The 20,512-nt window shown below is 34.2% G+C and overlaps 1 protein-coding gene across 4 annotated transcripts in view; it reads left to right on the forward strand.

The window, feature by feature from the left end:
- Nucleotides 1-19,285, forward strand: part of LOC132759304 (E3 ubiquitin-protein ligase MIB2-like) — a 38,618-nt gene extending 19,333 nt beyond the window's left edge. For 2 of the 4 annotated variants that reach the window (XM_060751065.1, XM_060751057.1), the window contains exons 4-18: nucleotides 191-297; nucleotides 3,284-3,505; nucleotides 3,910-4,049; nucleotides 4,344-4,454; nucleotides 5,147-5,251; nucleotides 5,859-6,030; nucleotides 7,165-7,298; nucleotides 8,042-8,190; nucleotides 8,777-8,933; nucleotides 11,166-11,320; nucleotides 13,498-13,624; nucleotides 14,490-14,699; nucleotides 15,293-15,468; nucleotides 15,965-16,140; nucleotides 16,339-19,285. In XM_060751065.1, coding sequence (XP_060607048.1) covers nucleotides 191-297; nucleotides 3,284-3,505; nucleotides 3,910-4,049; nucleotides 4,344-4,454; nucleotides 5,147-5,251; nucleotides 5,859-6,030; nucleotides 7,165-7,298; nucleotides 8,042-8,190; nucleotides 8,777-8,933; nucleotides 11,166-11,320; nucleotides 13,498-13,624; nucleotides 14,490-14,699; nucleotides 15,293-15,468; nucleotides 15,965-16,140; nucleotides 16,339-16,580 — 2,383 coding nt within the window. In that variant the 3' untranslated portion in view covers nucleotides 16,581-19,285. The remainder of the gene's footprint in view (nucleotides 1-190; nucleotides 298-3,283; nucleotides 3,506-3,909; nucleotides 4,050-4,343; nucleotides 4,455-5,146; nucleotides 5,252-5,858; nucleotides 6,031-7,164; nucleotides 7,299-8,041; nucleotides 8,191-8,776; nucleotides 8,934-11,165; nucleotides 11,321-13,497; nucleotides 13,625-14,489; nucleotides 14,700-15,292; nucleotides 15,469-15,964; nucleotides 16,141-16,338) is intronic. The other 2 variants (XM_060751072.1, XM_060751080.1) reach the window with 2 other exon arrangements.
- Nucleotides 19,286-20,512: the final 1,227 nt, after the last annotated feature.

Consider the following 20,512-nt stretch of genomic DNA (forward strand, 5'->3'; position numbering starts at 1 on the left):
ATAATTTGTAAATGATAATTGTATAATTTCACTCCTACTCAATCAGATCATGTAACTTAGTTAGGCAATCACTTCCTGAATAATTGATGAAGAGTGTCAATTTTCTTTATCAATTTCGCTCATTTATACTTTTTCTGATTATTTTCTTGTTCGCTGGTTTCATTATTTGTGATCGTTTATATCATTACAGGCAAAAAGTACAAAAGAGAAGAGACAGTGTTAAGATACAGTCAATGGGTAACTTTGCTGGTGCCCGTGTTGTTAGAGGCCCAGACTGGGATTGGGGGAACCAGGATGGTAAGTGAAGCATTGAAAACTTTATGCTGGTTCCCTAATCAGTAAGTAAATTGTGCTGGTCCCCTGTTCTTTTATCTGCTGAATTGGTGTATTGGGTTTTATCCTGCTTTGAAATTGGAACAGCCCATTCAATGTTTTAAAGGATTCCAGTATGAGTACACAACATTTGAAAAACCAACAGTATAGAGCTTGGTCAGACTTTTAAGATTTTATACTGGTGGCCAAAATTTTAATCACTTTTTATACCTGCAGGTTAAGGGCTAATAAATTGGGACATTTCTTTGTAACTTGTGTAATTTTTAAGCTCGACTTTTCTATGAAAAGGGGAGCTATCCTACTCGCCCCGGCGTCGGCGTTAGCGTTGGCGTCACACCTTGGTTAAGTTTTTCGTACCACCCCACTTTATTTCAGAAGTATTACAAGTATGGCTTTGAAACTTACCATACTTGTTCACCATCATAACCTCCATCTACAGACAAGAGTACATAACTCTGTCAAGGTTTTTGACAGAATTATGGCCTTTTTTGACTTAGAAAGTGTATTGAGCTTGGTTAAGTTTTTTTGTACCACCTCACTTTATTTCAAAACCATTGGAGGTATTGCTTTGAAACTGACCATTACTTGTTTACCATCACGACCTTCATCAACAGACAAGAGGACATAACTCTGTCAAGGTTTTTGACAGAATTATGCCCCTTTTTGACTTAGAAAATACATTGAATATGGGTAAAATCCACTTATTGCCTTAAACCCTTTGAGATATTGCTTTGAAACTTTTAATGCTATTTCACATCATTACCCCCATCTGTACGCAAGAGAAGGTAACTCTGTCAAGGATTTGTTTTAAAAATTAAGGCCTTTTATCGACTTAGAATCTTGGTTAAGTTTTTAGTACCAGTCCACTTTTTGACTGAACTGTTTGAGATATTAATTTGAAAGTTGGAATACTTGTTTACAATCATGATTCCCAAACATGTCCAGGAGAAGGTACTGTATGTGTAGAAATATTCGCGGGCTTTAAATTTTCGCGATCTTCGCGGTGACAGTCGATCCGCGAATTCATGTTCAGCGCGAATATTTCTACAGCAATCATTTCTTAATAGACATATTTTCGCGCATTTATAGAACAATGTATATCAGTGTGTTCACGGCTGCCATAAGTCTGGTATCCGTGGCGCTCCATAGAGTGATTTTACTGTTGTATAAACTGTACATGTAACATTCAGCTCTGTATATACATCAGTTCGCAAGTGTATTATTGTTTGACTGATATGATTATAGGATTCATGTATAAGTATATACATGTTTGAACTATACCATTGAATCACGCTATTTATTTCATTGTCTGAGTCATAAACGTCTTGACATCTGATCAGATTATATTTTGTTTTAACTAACAAACAAACAATACAAACAACACAAACATAAACGATTTTAACTGATGAAAACATGGAAAACAAAACACAAATACTCAGTCAACGTTTTAACAAAATCGGTGAAAATATTATGGTCTCATTCAGTGCTGTTTTAAACTGTGAAAAATCACGAACGTTAACGGACATTCTTTTGTTTGCAATAATCTGTCCGCTAGACAAATTGAATTGAATGTCTTTGTTCTGTACAATAGCGTATTGTTTGACACCAGGTGTTAAAAATAACTGTGAAGTCCCACAACGATTACAGTAAAAGGTAAAATGAAAGAAGGCTGCTTGCGAAAACCATTGCCTAATTGTGTAAGAGTATTTTTTCTTATTTTTTTAACCTGATGGGTGTACGCGAATTTATGATTTTCGGCAGTCACCTCCGCGAATTCAAAATAGCGCGAATATTTGTATATACCCCCAAAATAGACCTTTCCGCGAAAATTTGCTTCCGCGAATTTAAATACACATACAGTAATTCTGTCAAAGATTTTATTTGAATTATGGCCCTTAACTGTCAATGTTTTGTATTATAGGCAAGCACTAAAAAACTTAAAAAATCTAAAAAAATTCATTCCTATCCACTTGTTCACTTTACCATAAATTATGTCATATAAACATTGCTGTAATATTCAAGGGTATCAAACAACTAGTTCACTTTAAAAATACAGAGATTCTTGTATTGCCTTTTACTGCAAAAACTTTTTTTATTGGCAAGCAATAAAAAAGTCGAGCGCGCTGTCTTACGGACAGCTCTTGTTTTTTAACTTTTCTTTATGTTGAATTTATTAATTAATGCTTGTTTTGGTCAAGCTTTAAATCTAGGTATTTGACAGTCTTTCTGTATAATAATTATTCATCATATATTCTTTTACTGGGACAAATCCAATCTCAGTGAGTTGCTCCCAACACATCGTTAGCATTGAGCAATAATAAAAAAATGATGTTGAAAGTGGAACAACCTTAAACATCTTACATTTTGCCCATATGTCACAGAAAAACATGTGTTATCCAAGGAATCAGACTCACAAACATTGATAATCGGTTTACTCAAGGATTCCATTACTAAGCTTTATGGGCCATTTGCATGCTTATTAATGTGATTTAATTGGCTGTTGATTGTATAGATAGGGTGAATGTAAAATTTAAAAGCTTCAGTAATACATGTATATGCATCATGTGTTCAGTTACTAAAGTATGTTGACTTTGATGATACTGGAGGTCATTAGAGTTCAAAGGACAAAAACACAGTATGGGTTATTATTTATTTTGCTTGTTACATTTTTGTTCCTATTGTTTGTGTTTTGTAACTGTTATGTTCAGTTTTGTACCATAAATAAAGTATAATGAAACCTCTTAAGAGAGTCCCTCTGTTTATCAGTCACCTCTTTAAATCAGTCAGTTTGTTAATTTTGTGTTAATTTGATGATATGTCAATTGAGATAATATGATTCTATGGTTGCATTGAGTGTGACCTTTTACAGTTAAGTTCATTTCTTTATTTGTATACTAATATTTTATATATAATTTGTTTTATAAAAACTGTACTTCTTTACTCTAAATAGGTGGAGAAGGAAAAGTTGGGAAAGTGACAGATGTACGGGGCTGGGACTCGGAGTCGGGGCGTAGCGTGGCCGCCGTGACATGGTCGTCGGGCTCGACAAACGTGTACAGGGTAGGTCACAAAGGAAAGGTGGATCTGAAGTATGTACAGGCAGCTAGTGGAGGGTATTACTACAGAGACCATCTACCTGTGCTAGGTGTGTATGTGGAAAAAATATCTAAAAGTAAATTTGTGCTTTACCTAGAATTGCTTTACTCTAAACAAACTTTTTTTATGAAACAATTTGAGTGCAATAAGGTATAATTAAGTCATCAGTTAAGATTTTGAATTTTTCAAATGAATTTATTTTCATTATAATCAAACATGAAAATGTATATCTGGATACTTTATGGAACCTATTTAAGTAACATCATGCCTATCCAGGAAAAACTTTAAGCTAGTTTCAAATGTTAAGTGTAAGTTGTTATAAAATTGAAATAGCAGTAAGAACTTAACAAAATTTACAGAACATTTCTCTGACAGTGTGTTAATTGAAATATATTTTCTCATGATCAATTTACACAAATTATGTTTTATATATACTGTTTTTGAATTAAATTATTTAGTATTAAATTTTGAATATTGAAGGTGAGTTTCCAGAACTAACTACAAATCAAGCCATAACAAATCAGTTCAAGGTCGGTGACAAGGTGAAGGTCGACCTTGAGGCAGATATACTGAGGATGATGCAAGAAGGTCACGGAGGCTGGAATCCAAGGATGGGCGAGGTTTGTTTATTGGAAATATGTTTGAACATTTTGAGTTTTATTGCCTATAGTGAAAACCTTGTATAATATATTGTGAAATTGCTTACATAAGGTTTGTTTCTGTATATTTGTATAAATTGGTTGTGGTGTTTTTTAGTTTCCTTGTATGTGTTGAGTTTTTATTAAATTTTTGTTCAGGAAATATTTTTTATGACAGTAATTACTTGTTTCTAAATAATTATGTTCAAGGAAATGAAACATTTTTGGAGGACACATTGAGAATGAATATACTTAATGTGTTATTGTGTATTTTAGTATATAGGTAAAGTTGGAACAGTTCATCGTATAACGGAACGTGGGGATGTCAGGGTGCAGTATGAGGGGTGTACTAACAGGTGGACTTTCCATCCTGGAGCTCTTAAAAAGGTAAGATCCTGTTCTTGATAGCAATATCAAGTTGTTGTTTATTTGAGACGTGTCATGACAAAACCAACATAATGGGTTTTCGACCAGCATGGATCCAGACCAGCCTGCGCGAATGCGCATCCGCGCAGTCTGATCAGGATCCATGCTGTTCGCTATCAGTTTCTCTACTTGTTATAGGGTTTGTAAGCGAACAGCATGGATCCTGATCAGACTGTGCCGATGCGCAGGCTGGTCTGGATCCATGCTGGTCGCAAACCCACTATGTTGGTTTTGTCGTGACACGGCTCATTTATATTTCATTGAATTACTTTACAACTTCACAAAATGCTAGGGAGGTAAAAAGTTTAAAATATATACCCCCCCCCACACACACACACCCCACCCCTGTCCCCTAACACTGCTCGCACCCCCAGAGTTCCTAAGTATCTCTTTTGAGCCATGGTTGTTGACTCACTGAATAAGCAAGGTAGACATAGAGTACCTGTTGGTACCTGAAATTAGATTTTTAGCGGACCCTAAGAGGTTCCTCCACCAGTAAACACAGAAGGTAACCATATAATTTTTCACAGTGTAGTCTCTAAATAGAGAAAAAAACTGAAAAAATATTTATACTCAGTAAGAATCTTAGTAAGTGAGTGAAATTTACTTGAAATGATTGTTAATTGATGAGTTTTCTTTATGACAATTTTCAGGTTCAAACTCTATCAGTAGGAGATATAGTAAAGGTTTCAGAAAATATACAATCTGTAAAAGAGCTGCAGAAAAATCATGGTGAATGGAACGAGTCAATGAAAACTGTAAGTTGTTCCCCTTGTTGGTTAAATGAACTTTTTTAGCGTTAACTTTAGGATATATTATGTTATCACTTGGTATTTTGGTAGGATTTATGTTGTAGCATATAAATTTGGAAATGAATAAGGTGGTAGTTACATTAATTCAGAAACATATGATTTTATGATATTATTTTATGACACAGTTAACTTTTTTTTTCAACTTTGGTAAAATGGAATTTTATTAAAGAAACATTTTTTTGAAAGGAATTTATCATTTCAGAAAATTTTCTTTTATTGAAATATATAAATGGTTTTGGTAATATTTGTTTTGGTTTATACAGAATTTATTTTAGTTTGATTGTGTAGGAAGCTATAAGCTTATAGACACACTTTCGAATCCGTTCCTGGAACCAACCAGTACTGAGCAATGAGTGTAAAGTTTCTTGCTCAAGGAAACAACGACTTGTCCCTGACAGGGTTTGAACCCATGCGGCTAGCGATCATGAGATTACTAGTCCGACGCGTTAACCACTCGGCCATGCCGCCACTCGTGTGTATTTGTTTTCTCTTATGAACATCAGTTCTGTGGTAAGTTTAACAAAAGATAGAATTTTGTATCACTGTTTTACAGACTTTAGGAAAGACTGGTCGAGTGTTAAAGGTTTACGCTGATGGTGACCTGCGTGTTGCTGTTGGGAACCAGACGTGGACATTTAATCCAATGTGTGTAAGCCAGGTACCAGCTAGTGTGATTACAGATCTGAACAACACGATGGGACACAATGAGAGAGAAGATCTACAAAGTGAGATTTTATTTGTAATGAAATTACGTAAAAGTTGGATTGACTTAGCATTTTTTATGCACTCCTAAGAAAATGTATGAAGGCTTTTATTGCCAAATTTTTAAGGCTAGTTAACTTGATTAAACAACAGCAATACAGAAATGTACCTGAATTATAAGTTAAAACTTAGCCAAAAAGTATAACTATATTGGCCTTTATGACTGTTTCATTCAAGGTAGTTACTAGGAATGACTGTGGGTTTGAATCCCCTCAAGGAATTTGGATTCTTTTATATAAAGAAGATATCTAGATATCTACTTAAGTTTGGTGGTTCTTACCAGGTTCCTGCTCATGTCTGAAGTTAAACACAGACACCAGAGGTCTTGACCTGTAAAGCTGGTATATATCCAAATCACCTGTATTTATGTCATTGAAAGACCTAGCCAAGCAAATAAAATATGAATTACTTATGTTATGTTGTATTCCTGATCAGCAACATAAATGTAAGTTAATATACAATATTGTGAAGCATTATTCCAATGTTATTTGATCTTAAATTTATTTTTACCAACTTTGCCAACAATAGCTCAATAGGTAGAGCCTAGAATTTGTAATCCAGGGGTTGCGGATCAATCCTCTGGTGAAGTTAACTTTCTCTATGACATTTTATTTCAAGACATTTAGTCTAACGGTCATTTGTCTCTCATTGCTGATTCAGAAATCATATGGGATAAGTAGTCGTTCACTTGCAGAGAAATTGGTAATAACTGGCTCATTATCTAAGAAAGGGTGTTAGTCGAACCAACCACGTAAATATTAACAAATATTAATGTGTGAAAATCTGCTTAAAAACTAGACAAATAAACAAACAGATAATTTTACTACTGGAGAACATTACTGTAATTTGTGATTGTTATATACAGCATCATTGACAACATTGTTATATTTACAGCATCATTGACAACATTGTTATATTTACAGCATCATTGACAACATTGTTATATTTACAGCATCATTGACAACATTGTTATATTTACAGCATCATTGACAACATTGTTATATTTACAGCATCATTGACAACATTGTTATATTTACAGCATCATTGACCACATTGTTATATTTACAGCATCATTGACAGCATTGTTATATTTACAGCATCATTGACAACATTGTTAGATCAGCTTGTAGAATTACATCAGACAGAGACTGGTCCTGATAGACTGGTGAGAGAGGCAGCTCAAGGTCATACTGACGTAGTTAAAGATATCATCACCAAGTTTCCCGATAAGGTCAGTCAATATAACTTTTACCCTAATGAGGTCAGTAATTTAGCCCTAACCCTGATATGGTCAGTAATTAAACCTTTATCCTGATAAGGTGCTTCACTGTTGCTCAGTGTTAATATTTCATGTAGAACAATAGATTTTTTCCAAAATCTTGGAAGTTCAAGCCTGTCACACAAGTGCTATAGTAACTTTGATGTTAAGATGTATTCTGACCAAAAAAAAAGACAATACTTTAAACGTGTTGAAATAAACACTTGCTCAGTTAGTATTAGAGTTCAGATGGTGTGATAAAAGTAGTAAACTCATATTTAAACATACATGTATGTTATGTTATTATATTATACTTATACATTTCTCAAGTACTGCATACTTTCCATAAACTTGTTATGTTTGTAACCTTTATCTGGACTCATGAATGGGTCATCCTTGGCCAAGTGGTTACAGTCTTTGACTTTCATACACTTGCCCCTCTATTCTAATTGCCCCAGGGACTTGGGCTTTCATATGAGGGAGCTATCTGGCGATCTTGGGAAATGTTGGTGGTTCTGCTCAGGTTCCCATTTGTGCCTAAATAAATGCATGTAGGGGCACCTTAGGTCTTTCTCCACCAGTAAACCTGGATGACCATTACAGTGTTGGTGCAAAGTTAAACCCAATCAAAAATGAAAAAAAAAAACTGAAAAAAAAACTCAGGAGGTGTGTATCCTTTAAAACTTGATATAATTTATGATATATATAAATTAAAGGTGGATCAGAAGAGTTCAGGAAAGACAGCATTACAAGTGGCCAGTCATCAAGGTCATAAAGAAATTGTACAGTTATTGTTGACTGCCGGCGCTGACCTTGAACTTCAAGATGAGGACGGTGATTCTGCCTTACATTATTCTTCCTTTGGGTTAGTAGTCATACCTCATTACTTCTGTGTTCTCATACACAAGAAAACGCTGTATATTCAATTTTTTTTTTCAAATATGCAAGTTTTTCCTGTCTGTATGGTATTATAAATGTATATATAAATACCAATTTTTTTGTTTTAGAAGTCAGGCTATTTGACTATAATTGTTAATGAAGAAATCTTTGTCAAATCATATTTGTTACCAATTTACTTACTACATACATGTAAGGTAAAACACTGTAACTACTTTAAACTGTATCATCAGTATTTTGAAGCAGTATGCCTCCAGATTCATGCTAATAGTGTCATTATTATCAAGGGAACAAAGAAAGTAATGTACTTATTGCAAACGGCACTTTCATTCCAAGTAAATTACCAAATTAAGGACAAGATATACAAAAATAGCCCTTGTAATGGTTTAAAGGGACAGTGTGCAGTTGTTTCAATAATGACAGCTACCATTTTGGATTTTAGGGATTTGTAAAACTAGATGTGTTCAGACAGAAAAATAAAAAGATAGTGATTAAACTTTTATATGTTAACGATAGTCTTATAACTTAACTTGTATACATTTATATTGTTATAGTAACCAAGCAGAGGTAATGGAGCTCTTGCTTCAGAAAGGAGCCAACATAAATGCCCTAAACAACGGTGAATGTAGTACCCTCCATGTAGCTGTAAATAAACAACATCAAGACTGTGTTCGTGTACTGCTGAAACGTAGAGCTGATGTCAATATTCAGGTACGGTACCAGTCTGTGATATAAATAGATAATTATAGACTGTGTCTCTGTTCTGCTGAAACGTAGAGCTGATGTCAATATTCAGGTACGGTACCAGTCTGTGATATAAATAGATAATTATAGACTGTGTCTCTGTTCTGCTGAAACATAGAGCTTATTTCAACATTCAGGTAGGGTTCCAGTCTGTGATATAAATAGATTATTATGGCCTGTATCTCTGTTCTGCTGAAACATGAAGCTGATTTCAACATTCAGGTAGGATTCGGCTCTGTGATAAAAATAGATTTTTATAGACTGTGCCTCTGTTCTGCTGAAATGTAGAGCTATTTTCAACATACAGTCAGGATTCCAGTCTATGATATAAATAGACAGTAGACTGGGTCTTAGTTTAGCATAAAATTTGTAATGTGGTGCCGCTGGTGTTGTTCTTCGGCAAGGTGTAATGTCTCCATAACAATTAATCTTCACCATTTAGTTTTATGGTCTTTTGCCTCACACTACAGATTTAGAAAATCATGTGGGATCAGTAGTCATTCACTTGCAGAGAAATAAGTAATTACTGGTTAGTCATTCAGGAAATCTTGTTAGGTGAACCGACTGCATAAATTTACAAAAAATGAGTTGAAATCGGAAAATGAAATAAACAAGGCTGTGTCAATTGCTCCTCTCCTCTATTGCTGAAAATTCTATTACAGACTTTTGGATATACAGTCCGACCCCGGTTATTCGACAACCCATTATTCGAATACCCGGCATTATCCGAAGTTGATCTACGGTCCCGTTTTCATCTCTATATAAACTAATATAAATACCAACGTATTATTCGAAATGCATTATCCGAATACCTCCTATTTTTCGAAGCAAAATTTCGGTCCCGATTATATCATTTAAGAATTTCACACCTATTATTCGAAGCCAGACTAATTGGCACTGATTGACTCGCTGACCGGGACGGGACTTGTGAAAAACTTTGCGGAAAAACTTCTAACAACGGTGCGTGTATTTAGTTAATCGTGATAATAACGATTTGCGTGTACATTTTCAACTTTAATTACCGAACATTAATTGTACGCTTTTAATTGGACGGTTAAAAGTGTTCAAAATAATTATTTTAATTAATGAATGAAACTAAACAAATAGAAATAAACTGTGATATTAATTGGACGGTTAAATCTGTTCAAATTAAGATTTTAATGCCCAGTTTCTATTTCAAATCAGTGCAATATGTCTACGTTAGCACAAGATATTCTGGCTGAGCAATCTGGTGAAGGACCCGGCAACGGGGGATAGCCAAATCAGTCAATTTAACACTTTCCTTTGGAATTGAGCAATCTGGTGAAGGACCCGGCAACGGGGGGAAAACCAGATCAGTTACCGGGGGAAAGGGGGTGAAAAGAAAGAAAGCAAATAAAAAAATAAACATGTTTCAAAGTGATGTTACGTGAAAATATGATTGGATGCTAAATATTACTGAAATGTGTCTGTGAAAATTACATTTAGAAGTGAAAAATAATATGACTTTTGAAGTTGCTTGTTTATATTTTGACGAAGATAAAATATTAATATTACTTGTTTAATGTTGAAATACATTTGTAATGCATGTACATGTATATCTATGATTTAAATCCTGCGCCGTGCTCGATGTTTTTTTTTCTCTCATACGGAAGATGATAGCGCTATTTTTAATGTTCATGCATGTTTATATTAACCTATACGCTATATGTGAAATAAAATGCAAGTAGTTATGTTTAAGTTAACAATAAAAATATTTTAAACATTTATCATTGTTTATTTGTTTTTCTCGATTGATTACCGGTAACAGAGGAGTTGTAAACATTTAATTTCGCTAGAATTTGCGATATGGTCATGGTGTAGTTTTCGTCTATCACTATGTTCGGATTTGGATTATTCGAACCCATCGATTTTTCGAAGTAAATTTTCAGTCCCGGGAACTTCGAATAATCGAGGTTGGACTGTACATGTATCTATATGAACGATTTACCCAACTAACTTAAAAAAGGTCAGTGGTTCTACTTAAATACATAAGATATTATACAGTGTAATATATCTTATGTCTTATTTTACAAGTAAAGTAGTAAAAATGCAGTTATGAGATCTTATTGATATGCGAGGGACGAGATATAGGTAGGAGGAAATCACCCAAAAACTAACCATTATCTCCAAGAATACCACTGAAAAAAAAGATAATTTAATTTAATATGATAATTTCAGGATGCCTATGGTGACACGGCTCTACACGATGCCATCGGTAAGGAGAATCTGGTTATACTAGATCTACTAGTCAATTATCCAGGTATCGACTTTACCCTGAAAAATAAACGAGGTTTTAACGTCCTTCACCATGCTGCTTTAAAGGGAAATAACTAGTGAGTACCTTTAATAACTGTATCTATTTTTAGCAACCTAAAAGAAGGGGAAAAATGCTCTTGCTGGTCATTGTCAATATTGAAATGATTATAAAGTTCGGGAGTGAGATTTTATTTGGTTTTAGTACCGACTGTGAGTAGATACATATCACACTCTCTGTTATAATTATTAGCTCACCTGAGCATGCTCAGGGTGAGCTTTTAGGATTGATGATTGTCCGTCGGCTGTCGTCCGTTCACATTTAGTTGTTAACACTCTAGCGGTCGCATTTTTGCCTCAATCATCATCAAACTTGGTCAGGATGCTTATCTAGTTGATAGCTCGGATGAGTTCGAACATGGGTCATCTCGGATGAGAAACTAGGTCACAAGAGCTAAAATTAGAAAAACCTTGTTAACACTCTAGAGGTCACATTTTTGCCTCAATCATCATCAAACTTGGTCAGGATGTTTGTCTTAGTGATAGCTCGGATGAGTTTGAACATGGGTCATCTCGGATGAAAAACTAGGTCACAGGAGCTAAAAATAGAAAAACCTTGTTAACACTCTAGCGGTCACATTTTTGCATCAATCATCATCAAACTTGGTCAAGATGCTTGTCTAGGTGATAGCTCAAATGAGTTTGAACATGGGTCATCTCGGATGAAAAAGTAGGTCACCGGAGCTAAAAATAGAAAAACCTTGTTAACACTCTAGCGGTCACATTTTTTGCATCAATCATCATCAAACTTGGTCAGGATGCTTCTCTAGTTGATCGCTCGGATGAGTTCGAACATGGGTCATCTCGGATGAAAAAGTAGGTCACCGGAGCTAAAAATAGAAAAACCTTGTTAACACTCTAGCGGTCACATTTTTGCATCAATCATCATCAAACTTGGTCAAGATGCTTGTCTAGGTGATAGCTCGGATGAGTTCGAACATGGGTCATCTCCGATGAAAAAGTAGGTCACCGGAGCTAAAAATAGAAAAACCTTGTTAACACTAGCGGTCACATTTTTGCATCAGTCATCATCAAACTTGGTCAAGATGCTTGTCTAGGTGAATGCTCGGATGAGTTCGAACATGGGTCATCTCGGATGAAAAACTAGGTCACCGGAGCTAAAAATAGAAAAACCTTGTTAACACTCTTGGGGTTCACATTTTTGCATCAATCATTATCAAACTTGATCAAGATGCTTGTCTTGGTGATAGCTCGGATGAGTTCGAACATGGGTCATCTCGGATGAAAAACTAGGTCACAGGAGGTAAAAATAGAAAAACCTTGTTAACACTCTAGTGGTCACAATTTTGACTCAATTGTCATCAAACTTGGTCAGGAAACTTGTCTAGGTCATTGCTGGGAATAAATTGAACATGGGTCATCTTTGATGGAAAAGTAGGTCACCGGAGCTAAAAATAGAAAAATCTTGTTTACACTGTAGTGGCTACTGTTGTGATCCAAATATTCTGTTAATTGGTCTGAAAGTTTGTTTTGATGATTTCTAAGTCAAGTTCGAACATGGGTCATCTTGGATGAAAAACTAGGTCACACCGCCCAAATATGGAAAAACCTTGTTAACATTCTAGTGGTCACATTTTCGACTCAATTATCATCAAACTTGGTCAGGATGCTTGTCTAGGTAATTGCTTGGATGAGTTCGAAATCGCATGTGGAACTAGGTCACCGGAGCTAAAAATAGAAAAATCTTGTTAACACTCTAGTTCCAAGTATCCTGGAAATTGGTCTGAAAGTTTGTTTTGATGATTTCTAGGTCAAGTTTGAATATGTGTCACCTGGGTAAAAAACTAGGTCGCACTGCTCAAATATGGATAATCCTTGTTAACACTGTAGTGGTCACATTTTTGACTCACCTGTCATGAGACTTGGTCAGAATGCTTGTCTAGGTAATTGTTTGGATGAGTTTGATAAGTCAGGTGAGCGATCTAGGGCCATCATGGCCCTCTTGAGTAAAAAGTTTCTGTCACAAATATAATAGAAAGATGGCACATATATGTAAGTGAAAGATCATCAGATCTGATACATAAGTCGTAAACTTTCTCTTTTATAAAAAGAGACGAAAAGTAACAGTAAAAAATATATTTTACATAAGATCAACTTCATTTCAACTTCTGTCAGATAAAAAGTTGTGGTGATAGATTGATTACAAAGAGGTAATAACAAATGTTTTGTATTTTAGTGCCACAGAGAAGATCTTACAAAAGTGCCGCCAGATTGTCGATATGAAGAAAGACGATGGATTTGCTCCCTTGCATTTAGCTGCCTTAAACGGTCACAGAGATGTTACAAATACCCTGCTTGTAACTGTAGGTATTCTGTTTGTAGCATTTTATAGTTTTTAAGCTTCACTATTCAAGGAATAGAGAGAGATATTGTAAGCGCCCAGGCTTTAGTGTCACAGTTTGGTTATAACTTGTCACACTATGGTTATAATTTTTCTTATAATACTGCATGTTTGTAAAGTCGCTTTTCATTGGATAATCGTGACGTTTATATAGTTTTATATACACGGCTGTTGTCGATTCATGAAGAAGTCTTACTTTTTACTCTAAAAAATGATGTTTGCTGTATTATAAATTCGTTATAAAGATTGTTGACAGGTTATATGGCCGTATATAAACGGCTGTTTGCAATATATATTTACAAACAGCCGTTTATATAGGGCCATATAACCTGTCAACAATCTTTATAACCTGGTATCACATCAACTACAAAAGGGTTGAAACTTCAAACACTTTCTGAGAGCATAGTAGGAGGTGACTTTCCAAATCCTATACCTCTATGATGAATTATGACAGAATTTTGCACTTTTTTAACTTAGAAAATTTAACATTTTTCAGGTTCATGGTTTACTATCAAACACTAGGAATAGTCAATTACACTGTCCTACTGACATATCTGTTTCTGTTTACATTTGATTTTGTTCTCATAACTATAGGTTTTTAGCCCATCCCTGGCATCAATGAGGAGTAACACTCCTTCGTTTAAAGATTTTTACTCATGAACCACTGAAGGTATACTCTTAATTTAGACTTCACACACATTTGCAGGATCATGGTTGTATTGAACTGGTACTGATCCATGACTCCAGCAGGAAATTTTACCGAATTATACCCTTTCTTGGCCATTTATAATGTATTTTTGCATTGTTTTTTTCAACTCCATCTATAGGGTCAAGCAGATATAGAAATCAGAAACAATCGTCAGCAGACGCCATTATTGTTGGCAGTGAGCCAAGGTCACACCGGCCTAATAGAGTTACTGGTGTCTAAGGGAGCGGACGTGAACGTGGAGGATGAAGATGGGGACACGTGTCTACATCTGGGACTGATGCGACAGAGCGTATCCACGGAGAGGGAAGATAGTCCAATGCTTGAATCTGTAAGTTTGATTTACTTAAACAATGTGCCTTTGTATATTCTGATCATGTTGACCAAGTTAACAATGGAAGGTCTATTATACATATCTTTTACTTTCTATGCTCCAAGGACAAAACAAATATGGTGCCGTAGACTTAGCAACAAGTTTTCTTTTTCCTTATGTATTTTGTTTTGTACAGCGCCTTTATTATGTTACTAATATCTTGGATATTTGGTATTTGATTACCTTGTTTTATTTTTTGAGTTGTCATCTGTCCAATCTAATCAGACTCTGTCGGCTGCATAATTATCAAGATCTCTCCACATTTGTTAAGACATCATGTATAAAAACTCCATTGTGTGTCCGCTTCCTGGAACTAACTAGTACTTGTGTCATATGAGGAAATATGGTTGCAACCCAAATAGGACTTGAACCCACAATCCCTGGACTGAGAGGCAGACTTTTAACCACAAGACCACGGCACCCTTAACATTGACAATAGAATGTTGGTTATAAAAAATCAGGAGTACTAGGATTAAAACAAACACTATGCCACAAATACACATTAAGTGTTTTTTTTAAATATATCTCATGTTTCTGTTGATCATTTCTAGATCCGGATGCAGTTGGGTATGGCAGAAGGCGAGGACACAGTTGGCACGGCCATTGCCTGTTACCTGGCTCAGCAGGGCGCAAATCTCAATCATAAAAACCATGCCAGGAAAACACCTCTGGACCTTATTAGTGATCCAAAACTAGAGGAGGTGGTTACACAGTTTGCTACAGCAAAGTAAGTTCATTGTTTTTATTTCATTCATTCTCATTTTATACAATATCCTTATGGTAAATTTTATATTATCATGTTATTTTGAATACAGTATCAAAACATGACAAAATCTTTGTCCAAACTATGTAGTATTAATACTGATGGTCTGTCTCAGAAAGGTTTTTTCCATTGCCAATGTATGATTTTGTGATGTCATTATGGCAACATTTTTTGAATGAGTTGCATACTGGATGAAGTCATTACATTGCTTAACGAATGGTCATATAAATGGTGCCGTTGTTTATCCATTTTATCGGAGGGAGTGCAATATAAGCAAGAACAGCCAGTGTTTATTGGCAGTATTACATCGGTTATTTTCTTCTTTATGTGTAGTGACACACTCGCAAGTCATGTTAGAATTTAATTACTAAATCACGTTAGAATACGTTATCTTTATTTAATTACTACAGTGATTTTGGCATGTGACAATAAATTGCATTTATCTGTATTTTATTCGCAGCAGACGTCAAGAAAAGCAGTCTGGTAGTCACGATCAGCTATGTGATGTATGTTCGGAACAACGTGCCACGATAATGTTCCAGCCGTGTCAGCACAAGGTCTCGTGTTTAGAGTGTTGTATTAGAATGAAGAAATGTATAGAATGTAAAATGCCCATCACTGCCAAAATTGATGAGAGTAAGTAGTTACAGAATTATTTCATGCTATTTACAGATTCAATACTGAATAAATTGTTGAGAGAAAACTATTCAGTTGAAAAAAAAAGTTAAGTGATTCTACTCGGATGCCTGTTTGTTTCTGACAAGTTTTCTTCCACTAACCATAAAAAAATGTTTTATTTCCCAATCGTTAAAAAATAATCTTCATTTACTTCAGATGGTAAACACGTTTTTGGACAAGACCTCTCGGCAACAACCAGTAAAGATCCCCAGAACTCCACGCTTCAACGTAAGTTAACGGAAATGGAGGAGAATATATTATGTTCCATTTGTATGGAGCGTAAAAGAGACATGGCGTTTCTATGCGGACATACAGTGTGTAGTACATGTGGCGACGAGTTACGAATATGCCACATGTGTAGAAAACCTATAACGAAAAAAATCAACCTATATTCATAGATTTGTTTTTTTGACATTTTGCGTGTTTTAAAAGTATTCACCCCTATGACCTTGTTGTGCTGTCCAGAAAATTGTGATTGGGTTAATATAGTTACTACAATTACAAGAAGAAGATTTGTTCCCAGATATCGTGATTTACGCGTCATAACTTCATGGTAAGAATGAGTAACTCTTGGATGATTGGAACGATGCATTAACAATCATTTCGGCACTTTATGATGTCAAGATAAACATTGTGTACGAATTCAATTTTTCAATGAATGAAAATGAAATTAATGAGTAAAAAAACAACAACACAACAATTGTGACATGTTAACCTGAAAGACAATTGTGTAGAATTCACAAATAGATTTGTTTAGATCTTATGTGATAGTTTAGTAACAACGTTGGAGTATCATTATAAGAACAATTGAATTTATCCATTCTTAATGTATAAATGATAATTTATCAAAGTAGATCTATAGTAATTGCATGAAAAATGTTAGAAAAATGATATTGACATTATTAAGACACTTTAAAGGTTATATGCTTAGTATAAATAGTTGCTTGGTTATATAACCCGGGCTTCTAAGTCAGGGTCATATAGCAAAAACCATATGCAGCCATATAACCTTTCAAGTATTTTTTTTACAATGAAATTATATTTGTTTGTTCCTTTCTTTGATTGAAAGAGCTGCAGTGTTTATCTATAATTATAGATATCAGAATTATCCAATGAACATTGATGTTACAAACATGCAGTATTATAAGAAATAATGCCAGTATGTAAATGTTACCTTTGTTTTTTAGTGAAGACAGGTTTCATTGATCAGTTTTCTTTGTATTTGAATGGAGATATAGAGGATATTGAATGAGTGTAGGTTTAATACTAAATTTATTGAACGAGTTAAATAAAATCATATTATGCGAGCCTCTGGCGAGCATAATATTGTTTTATTCAACGAGTTCAATAAATTTAGTATTGAATCTACACGAATATAATATTCTATTTATCACATATATAAAATAAAAACGGTAAACTGTTAACAAGAGTCATTTTTCTTTGACGCGCCTATAGTGTAACGCTAACATTAGTGTTTATAGTGCAAATGACGTGACGTCAAAGTGTTATTACACTAGTGTAATATCGTCTAGTGTAATATCGTTTTTATTAAATGGCTTTATTACACTCCTGCGCCGCGGTTTATGTGATAAATTGAAATATTTATGTTTACAAGCTTTAAAATAAATTTATTTGGGTGGTGTTAAGCAGTTAAATATGCTTTGAAATTATGCATTTAAGTGGTGAAAATATAATCTTCTTACTATGGCATATTTACTAGACATTTGTGTGGAATAACAATATTTGTAAATTGTTTTCTGAATACTTAAATTTTGTAAGGGTAAAGTATAATAAAAATTGTAATGAATTTGAGTGGGGTAAATAAAAAATTTAAGTGGGGTAAATATGTCCAAAAAAAACCAACTCCTAGATTAGATGAAACATTTCATATAATAGAATTATGTTGTTGATTTTGGTTTCTGTATTTCTAATGTTTGCAAATGGAGATGTCTTGGGGGGTGTTGGTTGGAGTGTTGGAGGGTGTGGTTTGAGTGTTGGAGGGTGGGGGAAGGTTGCTTAGTGGTTTAGGTGTGTGCCTCTCAGCCATGGGTTCAAAGGTCATTGGTATTGGTAAAATCAGGAAGCCAGCCGGCTTGGGTGTAGTTAAAATGATCTGTTAACTTTGAAATAAATGTATTGTAACCATGGACACGCTGAAATTGTGTCATAGACTTGTCTGTTTCGAAGAAGAAAATCAAGCAATTATGATCACTGCAGCATCATTGTTGTTGCCATTGTCATCAGTCAAAAACTATAATTTAGCCTATCAAAGATTTTAAATGTTATCAAAAATGAAACTTGGCATACTTGCTTGTCATTACAAGGCGCAGTTGATAGTCAAGAGGAATTAAATGTTAAAACAATATTTTTATGAGTGCTGTCCCTTTTTAACTTAAAATATTTAAGAGACAATTGTTTACACAGCATGCAGTGCTCTTGTTTGAACTGACCTTTATCAATTTTGGGGGTATGAAGATGATAATTTGAAGCTAGACAGCAGAAACTGTAATTACAACAGGTTAAGCGAAAAACTTATTATTAAAAAAAAATATGAATTTGAACAGCTGCATTGAACAAAAATGTGGCTTTTGAGAAAGGGAATGAAATGGAAGTCTATTTATGACAAAGTATTGTCAAATGATATATAGACATAAAGGCATGGCTGCTAATAAGTGCTTTGAGTGAAATTTACTGTATTTTAGATATATGATTGTAGAAGGTACATAAATTTTGAAATTTTTATCCTGTAAATTTGAGTAGTAATATTGTGTATTGTATGAAACATTTTGTGTAAATACCAGTACACAAATGTTTATTACTAAAACATAAAACATATTTGTAATATTTATATGAATGTGTTTGTTGAAATTTAAAGTTGTGTTTTTAAAATAAACTCATTTATTTGTGTAGGACATATTTAGTGGTATGCATGTGTTTGTTAAAATGTGTTTAATTTAAAAAAAGGTGTACCTAATCAACTTATTGACATATTATGATTTAACAATGTACATGTGTGTTTGTTAAAATGTGTGTTAAATTTACTCATCATGTGCTACTATTGTTTGATAGAACAAATCTGTGATACAGTTACTGTTTATATAAAGATAAATCAGGCTTTCAAGTTTGAGAAAATCTGAAATTGTAGACCAATCTGTGACTCCTGCTTTTTGATTGGTCGATTTCAAATTTGTATTTCAAAAGGACCAATCAGGTGCAGGAGATTTTAGACTGGTCTCAATTTTTCAGATTTTTCTAACTTTAAATCTTTTTTATTGTGTGTTTTTCTATAATAATGTGTTATTGTTGTTTTTTTCAATCCGTCTAAAGTTTGGGGTTTCTGCTTTGTGTGTTGTTGAAAACATTATAGGCTAGTTAGTGTTCATTTCACATGTACAAATTATATATCATATCTTACTATGTATATAGAGCATCAAAAGTCAATTCAGTTCAAAGTGTCATATTAAATAATAATATCATATGTACAATTTTATGAGTATATATTGACATGTTTTAGGCTTGTATTGAAATAAATTTACAAGAGTCAGGTTATGTTTTTTGTATGTTATTTAAAAAAAAAGCCATTCAGCTTATCAAAAGAATGTTTGAAATTCTTTATGTGAGACCAATTTTATCGGAAATAATGCATGAAGGACTGTCATTGATATTACATGTTACACAGAGGTAATGTACATGCACCGTCCTCTAATATCCTTAATAAGATGAAAAGGAGGCAGCAGCCTCTCTGTGAGTTATTTAAATCCAGTTTCTATACCAAACCTGTAAACAGTTTTAAGACTGTAAAAAGAAAAGGCCATGAAACGAACACATTTTTAGATCTAGTTTCCAAAGAGAAAAAAGTGGAGCAATTGTCATGTCCCTCTTGTTGGCATTGGCCTCTGCACTGGTTAACCTTTTTGTTAAGGTCCTGTAAAAGCTATTCAAAACTATTTATACTTGGTAAACATGTTTATTGTCATGAGAGGGGGCCATTTCAAAAGGGCAGATAATCCTATTTTAATATTTTTTTGCAAACTAATGCCACCTTTACAACCTAGATTTTTAGGTAAACCTTTTTGTTAAGGTCTATTGTCTCAGAAACTATATAGAACTTGCTCATTATCATATTTGAAATGTATTTATAGAAGGGAGATAATTCTGAAAGCATTTTTTGCATATTATTTCCTTAGTTTGACTTAGAATAATAAAAATCGTTGAAGATATTCGATATTCACTGCAACATGTTGACTGCCAAGGGCAAGTATGTCTGGTAAGCATGTTTGCAGAGTTATGCCCCCTTTTCTATGTTGCTTTTTATTCCACTATCTAGCAC

Source organism: Ruditapes philippinarum, unplaced genomic scaffold (genome assembly GCF_026571515.1).
Source record: "Ruditapes philippinarum isolate M1 unplaced genomic scaffold, ASM2657151v2 ctg995_1_1_1_1, whole genome shotgun sequence".
Lineage (NCBI taxonomy): Eukaryota > Metazoa > Mollusca > Bivalvia > Venerida > Veneridae > Ruditapes > Ruditapes philippinarum.